At 43.4% G+C, this 12,257-nt stretch overlaps 1 protein-coding gene across 1 annotated transcript; it reads left to right on the top strand.

The window, feature by feature from the left end:
• Positions 1 to 3,754: 3,754 nt before the first annotated feature.
• SGCB (sarcoglycan beta) lies at positions 3,755 to 11,900 on the top strand. The gene is made up of 6 exons (XM_078865091.1): positions 3,755 to 3,782; positions 5,050 to 5,256; positions 6,038 to 6,220; positions 6,833 to 7,024; positions 7,697 to 7,825; positions 8,515 to 11,900. The coding sequence occupies exons 1-6, from the start codon at positions 3,768 to 3,770 to the stop codon at positions 8,722 to 8,724; spliced, it is 936 nt and encodes a 311-aa protein (XP_078721217.1). The 5' UTR covers positions 3,755 to 3,767; the 3' UTR covers positions 8,725 to 11,900.
• Positions 11,901 to 12,257: the final 357 nt, after the last annotated feature.

Genomic DNA, 12,257 nt, shown 5'->3' with positions numbered 1-12,257 from the left:
ACTGAAAGCACATTTCAGGGAGTAAAAAAAAATCAGTTGGGGAAACTCTCCCATCATATCGCATGCTACATGTGTGTTGATCTTCGTGTCTTGGGGTATGTAAACTGTGTCTATGTGCTGGTATGTGTATGTAACGTTGTGTGCACGTGCGAGTGTGTCTATGTAAGTAAGTGCTTGCTAAGAGCACTTGCCCCAAGGCTAAACGGGGCCAACACAGAGGCTCGCTATGAGCGTGCGTGCACGTGTGTGTACATGATTTAAAACAGATTGTGTGTCGTGCGTGCGCTTTATGTTAAGTATGTGTGTTGCCCTCCGTGTGTGTGTGTAAGTGTGCGTGTAAGTGTGCGTGCGATAGTGGGGAGCGGTAGTGTAGCGGATCGCGCGCTGCGCTATGAACCCGGCGACACGGGTTCGATTCCTGCTCACGGCCAACACCGGTGACGGTTATTTGAACCGGTCTCGGGCCTCCCCTAGGTCGACTCAGCCTCAAATGAGTACTTGGTGCGGTGTGTAAACATTGCCACTTCATAGGTGCTCGCTAACAGCACTTATTCCTACAGTCTGTTAAGGCTATATGGGGATCTTTGTCTTTGTCCGATAATGTGTGCAAGCGTGTGCATTTGTTTGCGTGTGTGTTGGGATGTCATAATCCACGTGCGAGCGTGTCATGGTGATGTACGACGCTACGCATGCGCACACCGGTGGGTGAGGGCAAACAAATCAATGGGGTCGTGCGCTCACATTAGCCACCCCCGGGGGGAGCTTCCGCAGATTTCTATTTGAGAGGGCTTTGTTGAGACTTGATGGTTGTTGGGAATTCCATTGCATGTCCGGTCAGACTCTTGCACACGCAACCGTGTGTACGCAACGCGGTTATAAATACAAGTGCTCCCGTAACCACGGCATATGTGGCTTTGAATTCCACACTGGTGGTAAGTGATTTAATTAATTGGGTATTCTCACAGTGTTCATGTGATCATACTCTTGAAGGGCATCTGCTAGAAGGGGCTTTCTAGAGCTCCCTATAGTGGAGAGCCTTCCACTATCAGTGGGGTGAATAAGAAATTGCAGGGCTGTACCTTTATCTTGTTTTTTCTAGTTGTGATGGTGATAGTATTACAGAGATTACTTAGGTGTTAATATTAAAAGTACATACCACCCTCATGGGAAATTATGCAGTGACTAAATTAAATTGCTAGGGCGCGTTCTCATGACATTAACAGTTGCAATATCCTTTTATGTCTCTGACACCAGCTATAAATCATGTCTATATCTCGCCATCTCACTTGGGCTTTATAAATTGAAAGAGGGCCCAGAAAACACAATTTCTGCTTAGGGCCCCCAATGGATGAGTTCCACCACTGATTGCTCTCTCACCTCGCACTTGTAAAATAACTTGTAAATCACCAAATCCCCTTCACCGAAGTTCTGACCATGCTCTTAAGGAGGCCATCCTGATCCAGACAGATGAGTCTTTGGAGACCTCGGTCATAAACTGTAAATTTGCATTTGGCCATGGCAGGAGTGGTGGACAATGACGCTTGCCTGCCATTGAGTCGCACAATGGCGATGAGTGGTTCTTTCATTGGTGGGGGGTCTTCTTTGGAAGGAATGTGTCTTGAAACGGTGCAATATACTTGAAACCAAGCCCTATTTAAATGCAAGATGCACAGCAGTTACTTCCAAAAATGGTGCATCTGTGGTATGCTGGGATAGTCGATCGTTTTTAAAGGACATAAGAATTAAATGCTTTTTAAACTTTTTTTTTAAATTTAGCATTGTTAAATTAACTTGACTTACTATAGATACATTCCAGTCAACTTGTTTATCAAACTATTGGTGCTGAATCAAATATAATATTCAGATGAGTGAAACACCCTGATTTATGCGTTACATTTTTTTTTTAACTCAACTTCTACATTTCGAAATTCTAGGTCATGGGCCAGCCTTTCATCCCTCTGTGGTCCAATGAGAGGTCTACAGGGTTATCCTATGGAAAACTGGCACAACGCGAAATGAATGTGGAATTTCCACCACTGGCCTAGGGTTGTGAATGTACATGCTCATTGCCACAATACTGATGCGGGCAAGGATACTCTTGAAGTTTGACAATTGTTCTTCCAAAACCTTTTATACATTTATGTTTATGTCAGGTCACTGGGGCATGATGATGAGGATCATGAAATTATGGTTGTAAAAATAGTGTTTTTGGCATTATAATCGCAATTGAATATCGGTTTGCAAAGATCGCCTCCGGATAAATAATAATACTGTATAACAACGGCGAGGTATAACCAGCTCCCTAAACAACTGGAGATAGCTGTTGAAAGTCGACTGGAAAACACATCACTGTTTATATCCCATAAACATGCAACGTTTGGGGCCAACGTGAGCATGTGCTTGGAACTGTTTTACCAACGGTGAGCCCGACGTTCCATGTTTACTGGGTAGCTAGGACAGCTGTTGAAAGAGGACATGGGATTTGAATGATTCAATGAGGGCGGACAATAGGGGGTTGGAATGCTGTTAGAAAACTGAACTTGATCATGAACGGCACCACACCAATGTTTAACCCCTTCATAATGTGTACACGCAGGATATCTGCTACCCGCTATGACTCGTAGTTCCGAAACATGGAAATTAACGAAGGACATCTAACGCAAGCTGAAAAGTGCGCAAATAAGCAATGAGAGAGGCATACATGGAAATACAATGAGAGACGAAACGCAAACCTGCCAACCCATTATCAGTGCCTGCTTTATTACAGACCAACTCAGACCTTATTGGTCACCCCGTGCCCCTCATAAATCTCAACGTTCATCCTACAAAGTCCCATCACAAAGGAGAAACACAAACAAATATAACACTTTTGTTGCTCGTATTGAAACGGCTGTAAGCCGTTTGGACCTGAACGATTTTTGACGATTTGTGACCCTTATATTCTTAGGTTTTTTCGGTAAAGTCACGTAGGTAAAAACATTAAAAAGTAAAATAAAATAAAAATCACGACGTTTCGGAGGCAACACAAGCTTCCGTCTTCAGGTGGTACCGTCACAGCCACGACAGCTGTATCAAGTAAATGAGAGATTTCAGGAGTTACCACTGCAGTGGTAACTCCTGAAACTCCTGAAATCTCTCATTTACTTGATACAGCTGTCGTGGCTGTGACGGTACCACCTGAAGACGGAAGCTTGTGTTGCCTCCGAAACGTCGTGATTTTTATTTTTATTTTATTTTACTTTTTAATGTTTTTACCTACGTGACTTTACCGAAAAAACCTAAGAATATGAATCATTGCAGTCACGAAAGCTTCAAATCTAGATTTTTGACCCCCCACCCCCTCGTCACACGGCGTCACAAAAGTCAGACCCCCCCTCAAATATGACGTCACAAAGCTCTGCTCCCCCCCCCAAAACCATATTTCAATTTTGAAATTAAAACATGCTTAAAAACGATTTAAACTAAAACTATTGTCATTGTAGTGCGTATTTAATGTGGCGCTGCACTCTGATGTTGTAGGAGTGTTTTAACAATTCTATATTTTTTTAAGTTGCGCATTTTGATGTGACGTCACATTTCTCACCCCCCCCTCCTCGTCACACATCGTCACAAAAATCTGACCCCCCCCAGGTGCGTGACGTCATTTATGGACGGCCTCTAAGAGGGGTTAAACTGGACACGTGTTGTTGGGCTAGGAGGGGTTAAACTGGAGGATTAAACCTCTCTTCTGGCACCGGCGCTCGGACCCAGAATACTTCACGTTCAACATGGCGTCCGGTCAAGTGAGTGGTGTTGTCAGCGGACGCGCGAATCTCTCTCCGTCTCTTCCTCCCCCTCGCCTCTCTCTCCCTCCCTGTCTCTCTCTCCCTGTTCCTCATCATCAAATCTCGACTTAACTAAATTACGAAAAAGCGTGCCGTTTTCCAGCAGGGCTCCGTGTCGCCACTGCAAACGACTGCCTCTCTCTTGCTGCCCGCCTTAAAAGGCACTCGGTGGTGGTGGTGGCCACTTGCTCCGAGGCTATTAATGGGGCAGAGGGAGCCACTGCCCCTCTACAAATAGCCCCGGCTCACAGTCCGCGCCCGTCTTGTAACGCCGTCGCCCCTCTGTTGTGTTTAATTCAGATGTGCGGGGGGGAGGGGCAGTGCAGCAAGTAGGTGGTGGTGGTGAGATGTTAACTACCTCGCCTGGTGTGCAAGGAGTTGGTGGGTTCGATCCCCACCACACCACACGCTACTGCTGCTGCTGTATGTTTGGGGTTTGCGGTGTCTCTCTCCCCGCGGTTGTGATCACATTGTCTACCCTGCTCCTCCGGGGTTCTCCCATCCCCTCCACATTCACTGTTTCATTGCTTTTATTGCTTTATTTTTGTGATTTTCGAAAAGTGGGCCATGTTTAGGTTTTTTTCTCATTCTGATACCCTACAAACTTTAAATATCTGATCCGATATCATCGTGGGGAAAAGACCACATGGAATAAGAGGTTAGCAAGATCGCAACAAGCAGCTCCTTACTGAAAAGTGTATTTAAAACCAAGCTTTGCAGAATAAGCATACATTGTTATTGCACCGAGTTATATTTACATCATAAACGTATACGGTACTGGTTTGTAACGTTTCCCTTTTAGTTATAACGGCACTCCTACGTGTGAGGTCACGAGTTAAAATTATGGTTCGCAACTTAAAACGTAAAAAAAATGTTTCTACAATCCAGGTATTCTGTTTGTAAAATACCGTATAATCTCCAGTTGTAATATGGTTTAAGATTAATTGTTTATAAGCAAATAACCCATTGTGATCTGATGAATTGTCACGATTCAAATCCCTAATTCTTTTACGATTGTAGGTTGATTTAGCTTCTCTCATTGTAGCAGAGGTTACATGAACTTATCACAACATATGACTGAAATAAGTGATTCGTACATGCACAATCTGATTTTAATAAGTGAATCGTCACATTATTCATGAAACCCCTAATATACAGTACTTCTCTTCCACATGTTTTTTTTTGTATTGAGGTGAACTTTGCTATTACTCTACTTTTGTTCCAGAATGATGGGAGCGGAGGGAGGCTGTCGATGCGGGAAAAGGCGGTGGAGCGACGCAAGGTGAACAAGGAGCACAACAGCAACTTCCGCGCTGGCTACGTGCCCGTGGACGAGGGCAGGCTGCACCGCACGGGCCTCCGAGGCCGCAAGCGCTCGCTCGCCATCTGCCTGGTCGTGCTCCTCTTCCTGCTGGCCATCGCAAACCTCATCGTAAGTTCTGCACCACTGAGCGCCATTTGTGCAAAAAATCTGGGGGGTTTATCAACATTTCTGTCCCACGAAGGCCCTTGGAGTGGCCGGCCAAGCTATGGCCCGCCGTTCGATTTGGTTCACGAATGAAAGATCCAGGTATTCCTCTACTTGCGAAAATTCAACTTATGAACTTTCAGAGATACGAACAAACCTGTCCATATGTCCAGTTGCAGCTGTTCACGATGCTATTGCCTGTTAGAAGTTGATTTATGAAGGGAAGAAGAGAACAAATGGACAGACATCTCTTGGTAAGTTTTTACAAGAGAGTAGAGAGGAAACAAAGGGAATTAGAATGTACCCTAAACACGGGGAATGGCTTTAACAGTTGTATAATCTCCTGTAGATGTAGATGCCACTGGTTCTTCATGTTCTGCAGATGTAGATGCCACTGGTTTTTCATGTGCTGTAGATGTAGTTGTCACTGGTTCTTCACGTAGCATCTACATGAAATACGCACAGGTTTCTTGATATCTGAAAGTTCGTAAGTAGAGGAGTTCCTGTAGCATGCTCCAGTGGTCAGAGAAGTCCTGTGAACGCATAACATACAACACATTCCATTCTCATCAAGTTTTTAACATATATGATTTAATGTATGAATTGTGAGCTTACTTTATATTTATAAATCGATGCATTCTTACATCCCTACATGTAACCCAGATAGCATCTACATTTATGCATACCTACCACTGTAGATAACACGAGTTTTTCCTACGTGCCTCACCTGGGCATTATGTTGTAGACCACGCTGATCATCTGGAACGTGATTCGGCTGGGCCCTGAGGGCTGTGACAGCATGGAGTTTCACAACACTGGCCTGCTGCGCTTCAAGCAGGTGTCAGACATGGGCATCGTGTGCCCCTACAATAGCGCCGTTGGTGGCCGCAGTAACGAGGACCTGGTCATCACTGGGAACTCCAAGCCGGTGAGAGTTGTGGTTTGCATTGTGGACGTTGTAAATCCATCTTCCATTCTGGGTTTTTCTCTCTCACTAATTGTGTATCAGGAGTGAATTTACTTGTAAACATGAGTGTATCGCATGTATAAACCACTGGTAACAACTATCTAAGTACTGGATATTAAGCTCTGAATTATAGTTTTAAATTGCTGATGTCCTTTTACTTTTCCAGAAAGAGACTCCTTTAAATTGAATTTTACTTATCAAGGATTTAGAAATGTGCGTATCTTTACTCGTTGATCACATTGACAATCCTGTTAAATCTTTAAATTATAATCCAGTCGTTCACAGGTGTAACAATTCACTGTTCTTGTTTTGTAAGCCATTGCTCAATATTGACAATGCATTACTTTTCTATTCACTGTAAAATAGCACTGATAATTTACTCATTTATTTCACTTCTACAGCACCTCAGAGACAATCCTCTAATCCTGCTCTTAGTGCACTGGTAGATACAAATAAGCTACCCAGCGTTACTCCAACTTTCACAGCTAAAACAAGGACATCATCTTGGTCTGCAGGTAACTGTTAAACTTCTGGAAGGTAATTAAGCACGAAACTACACGTTTGCACTTGCAGGTTATCATGCAGAGAAAGCAAAGCAGCGTGACGGTGGACGCAGACAAGACATCGGTTGTCAGCAAGTTGGGCCTGGAGGTGACCGATCCACGCACCAAGAAGACTTACTTCAGCACGGACTACAACAAGCACGAGTTCCACCTGCCCAAGGGCGTCAAGATTCTGCACGTGCAGCGTGCCTCCACTGAGCGGGTATGTTGGCTGAGTTGCATATCGCATCATTGTCATCATCATTATTGGCTGAGAAATGTATTGGTGAAAATGTGTCAGGATTTGATTCCCATGGTAATCGTAAATACAGAAAATTCTTCAATCGATTGAGATATTGATAACACGGCATGGGGAGGCATTCATCTAGCAGTGGATTGACAAAGGGATGTAAGTATTTTTTTTATTTGGAGGCATATAAATTACTCCCTTTGCAATTTGCTAAATTGTCATGATTCACAGTTGGAAGTTATTAAACAGGAAATTTTCCCCCATTGTGTTTCAGTTATATTCCCATGTCTTGGGGTTAATGGGAACCAGTGATGGAGAAAAGTATACGAATTGAAGAGAATGCATTCTCAAACGTGATTTTATGCACATATGGTACCTGTAAAAATAAATTACAGTAATGCTTTGCTTCATGCCTGGTTATGTTACGATTATCCCAATATATTATTAAAACACACATTTTAACTACATTCTACACAATCACACATTTTTGGGTGTTCCATTGGACAAGAACCCAAATTTTTTTAAACATTTTAACAAAAAACATTTTTTGAGATGAATTGCCTTTTTAAATCAATAAAACATCTTCAAAATGAAATACAGATGTTTAAAAAAAATACAACATGCTGTGACCACTGCCACATCCAGGTGACAAGCAACCACACTTCGGACCTGGTGCTGAAGTCGCAGCAGGCAATAGTCCGTGGCAATGAAGGTGTTTACATTAATGGCGTGCGTTTAGCGATCCACGTGAAGGGAGACATTCATCTGCAGCCGGTGAGACCAGTGTTGCTTTTTTTACACCCCAAACACACACAAGTGAGGAATTTCCCAAAATTGTTTTTGGCTGCCTGCAATAGCTGTCTAAACGTATATGTGCTGCAGTGAAATATTGTCTTTGACGCTTTGTTTGGATAGGGAACAGTATTATATTTAGAGACGTTAATGTGGCATTAATTCTATATTGGATTTGTGCAGAGCGTTGAGGGTGGTTAACAAGACCCGGCGGTAGCAGATGTTACTTTTTGGAGAGTTTCACAGTTTTAATCCAGTGGGGGTTCCCTGATTATCACTGAGGTGTGTATTAACCGCAAAAAATATACGCCGTCTGCTTGACAATGGAAGGCCATTGCTGGCGTTAAGATCTGCATTTTTTAAAATTACCTGTAAATGAGTCTGTTGGGATTATACATTGACCCGCCACTATGAACACTTGGCATGGCCCTCCTAAAAACGAGTCATGACACTCATTGAGTAGATTTAAGAGTCATCATCTTCGTCGCTTTTTGTCCCTCCACTGATTGCCTGTATTTCCAGCTGTTGTCCCGACTCTCTTGATTGAAATATTACTGCTTGCTTTTATCTGCCGTCATTGCTACATCTGCCCCTTCCTCTCTCCCGTGCCATGGCCTCCGTCTCGTTGGCTCCAACCTTCGTCCCGACCCACCCACGCTTTGGCCCGGCAGACGGAATCGCTTGTGCTGGATGGCGGCGTGACCCTGAACCCCGCGCGTTTGCCGCGCACCAGTTCCGACGTGGGCGCGCTGCTGCGCGGTGCGGAGGCCGAGCGCTACAAGCTGTGCGTGTGCGCCGACGGGCTGCTCTTCCGCGTGCGCGTCACCTCGGAGAACACCGGCTGCCTCGTGACCAACACCCCCTGCGGGCTCGCGCGCTAAAGCGTTTGCTCTGCAACAGTACCGGCGTGCGTGCGTGCGTGCGTCTGTGTGTACTTGCGTACGCCTCCTTTCATCAGAGACTCGGCTTGTACCCACGAGGGATGGATCCCTTAATATAAGGGCCATTACGTGAGATATATGTATAGTATAGACATCTATGGCCATACATGGATTAACTGGACTGAGACAAGAACTCATGCCATGTGGCCCATCACCATACGCATCTCCTTTACCGTTCCGGGATGCTGCCATGATGTAATGGTGAGCACACTGGACTTGGAATCCAGAGATTGCTGATCAAATTTTGGGTCTCCCAGCAAGTCAGTTGAAACAATGGCCCAGTTGTATTCAATGTCCCCGCCTCTGTCCACTTGGATCAGCAGGTTCATTCTGGCGGCCAGTGTGGAGGAGTCGGCGAAGATGCCCTCTTGAGGGGGGTGCTGTCCTTCTCATTCTAGTGTAGACCCTTGCGCCAGTAGTGGCGAGAGCCAGAAATTGCAGGGCTGCACCAACTTTTATACTGCTCAAATGTATTTGGAAAATTTTGTGCACGATTGTTATTGTTTTAATAATGGATAGTCCATTTTATTTGGTTGTCCCAAGATGTCCATGCCTCTTATTTGGCCCGTGTCTCTATATGTGGCTCTTTCCAAGTACATCCAGCCTCATGGATTGTCGCTGTTTCAAGTGAGTTTATGTCCTGGCGAGGATTAGTTGGTGTTTATGGTTGCTAAAGGTATAATCCATAGCCACTTGTAATGGAAATCTGGTCATATGTTGGATCATAGTACTTTAAAGCAAACTTCTGAAGTGATTACAATCACGCAAGTTTTTTCATATTTTAATAATTATTGATCCCCAAAAGTAGGTACTATAGGGCTGATTTTTTAAATCTTAACTTAACCATGAAATCACATCCTTCACATAAGCAATAATTTGCAACCCATCGTCAGTATGCTGTTGGATTAATGCCTCCCCAAGCCATGTGGGTCATGGGAATTGTTTGACCATAGTTTGGGTTTGTAAAAGGGTGGCCCATGACCGGTTCAAATATTGCTCATCAATAAATATTTGCAATAACCAGGATTCCAATTTTGGTCGCGGGGTTCGTAGTGCAATGCACGAACCACTGCAACACCACTCTACCGCTCCTTTACATCATCATTTTACTACATTGGATTTACATTATTTTTTATCCTGACTTTTGTGTGCGTTGTGGAAATCGTGAGGCCATGACTCGCCTAACATTTCTTTATATGCCTAGTTGATGGGGACAGTTTAATGAAAATTACCTCCTAGTATTGAAAGTATTATTTTTGCACATTTAATTAATTGTAATATCAATGAATGCACATTTATACAAAATCAGCTTATGTATTAGCAGTCAGTACCGCCGTTCTAAACACTACAGTTGTTGCCGACTGGTCCTAGTTTTGTGTACTGCCGTTGAACAGAGATTTCCACTGAATCTACGATATTACAAATCCTTTTGTACAGAAGGCCACGTGTGAAATGTACATCACTAATATGTATTGAGTATTTCTGTGCAACTCGGTGGAATAGTCAGCTGCCTATAAAGTATGACCTTTTACACTATTCTATAAAGTTTCACCTTTTACACTATTAAGTGGACTTTATAGTATTTAAAATTACCTGTAGAGGGCGATGGTTGCATATGTCAGAACATATTGAAGTGGCTGATGGTACTTTGAGAAGAATAAGCTCTTGAACACTAAATGTACGACAGTGTTTCAGTAAAAAAAAAATATGCCATTCATGTTGTGAAGATAGAGCTTACGTTCTATATATTTTAGGATTCGAAAATAGAACAGTTATTTGAAGAAAGGATTGGTTATATGCTTGAGTGTTAGCGAGGATCTCTGTAAACACACCAATGGCAAGTATAACCACCACGCAACACCAAGCACAGCATTCGTCCTGAAGTATTTCAATTCTTTACTCGATGGGTTTGAGGCCAGGTATTATTTTCTGTGTGAATTCCTGGCTGCACCGGTGGCAGGGAAATTCTCCGCACAGTGGAGGTATTTTCAAAACACGTGCTGAAGGTTTTTGTAACGACTTGTGCCAGATTTCACAGATGAGACATTTAATTTAATTTGCACGTTCTTTTACGCAGTATTGCATGTCTGCCTTAAGTTATAAACAGCGTGTGTTTGTGTGTATATATGTATGTGTATGCTTTTTAATTGACGTATTGTTTGGTATTTATGGTGTATTGCTTAATGAACACTATGGATCTTTGTGGAGGAAACACAAACCCAGTTGCATGCAAGTGTCGTTAATCTATGAATTGTTTACACTCAGGTTTCCCAAACGTCATGCCTTGTGCCCTCCCACGCTCACCTGACTATGTTCAGTCTTTATTCGAAGGCAAATTAATTGCACATCGCAAGATTGACACAAGTCAACACGAACCTTTCCTCCATTTGAAGGTCGGAACGGCTGCTGAGAAAGCCAGGTGACTCGCTTGTAAAAGCACGGGCGTAGAGAACCTCTTTTTGAGGAACGAATTGGACTTTGAAATGCCCTTTTGGTGCGCCACATTAACACACCTCAGTAGCCACTGCTGAAATGCGTGACTTGAGGCAACTAAAAATATAAAGAGCGTTGCCAGGTCACAAATATTCCCCTTTTTAGTATCAGTGCAGATAAGCGTTGAGTTTCAGATCAAGTTCCTCACCCCGCTAGTCGAGTACAATCAGTAAACAACACGCCTTCTCGATAAAGACCCATGGTCTACTCTATGCAGATATCGACTGTTGTGTGTGCATTTCAGAGATTTAAAAAAAAAAACTGTACTTCAATATTACAACTTACGACGTTTTAAAAAATAATGGCTTATTAAACTGGAAACATGATTGAAAACACACTGTAACATGCCAGAGTTCTGTGGGTTTTTTTTCTTTTGCTGCCTTAAGATTTATATTTTACCGTTACACGATGTATTCACAATGCCTTGTATCACGTGCGGTGGAAAGCACAGGCATCCTGTCGGGATCTCCGTCGCTGGCTATTTAAGTGGAAACATGTTCAACCTGCACGGGGGACGAATGCGAGCGATCTGTTGGTTGTTACCCTCGTCTGAAGGCACTAAATACTTGGCGTTCAAATCGTATGTTTATATCACAAGCGTACAATAAAAAGAGGAATTCCGACTGCTGTTGTATGACGCTGTTTTCACTTGCAGTGTTTCTTTTTTAGTGCAGTTGCTGTAAACAAAATGCGCTGATCTTATCTTAACATGATTTATATTGTGCATTATCCAAGGCGCTTTACACACAATCGTCAAGAATAGATATGAATGTATAATGGAGATGAGGTGGATGATAGAGATGAGAGGAAGCGAAGGGGGCAAATCTGTGAAAATGCGTGAATTCGATGATGGATTAAATGAATGAATGGGGGAATGAGTGATAGCCGTCAAATGAGAATATGAAGAGGGCGCAGTAACCGGTGGCGGTTATGAGGGGGAGATTAAGGGGTCGTGGGGTGAGCTCGGGGTAACAATCCGT

This window comes from Lampetra fluviatilis, chromosome 19, assembly GCF_964198595.1.
Source record: "Lampetra fluviatilis chromosome 19, kcLamFluv1.1, whole genome shotgun sequence".
Classification (NCBI taxonomy): Eukaryota; Metazoa; Chordata; class Hyperoartia; order Petromyzontiformes; family Petromyzontidae; genus Lampetra; species Lampetra fluviatilis.
Note: the sequence above shows the minus strand (reverse complement) of the source record. Positions and strands in the feature narration are given on the sequence as shown.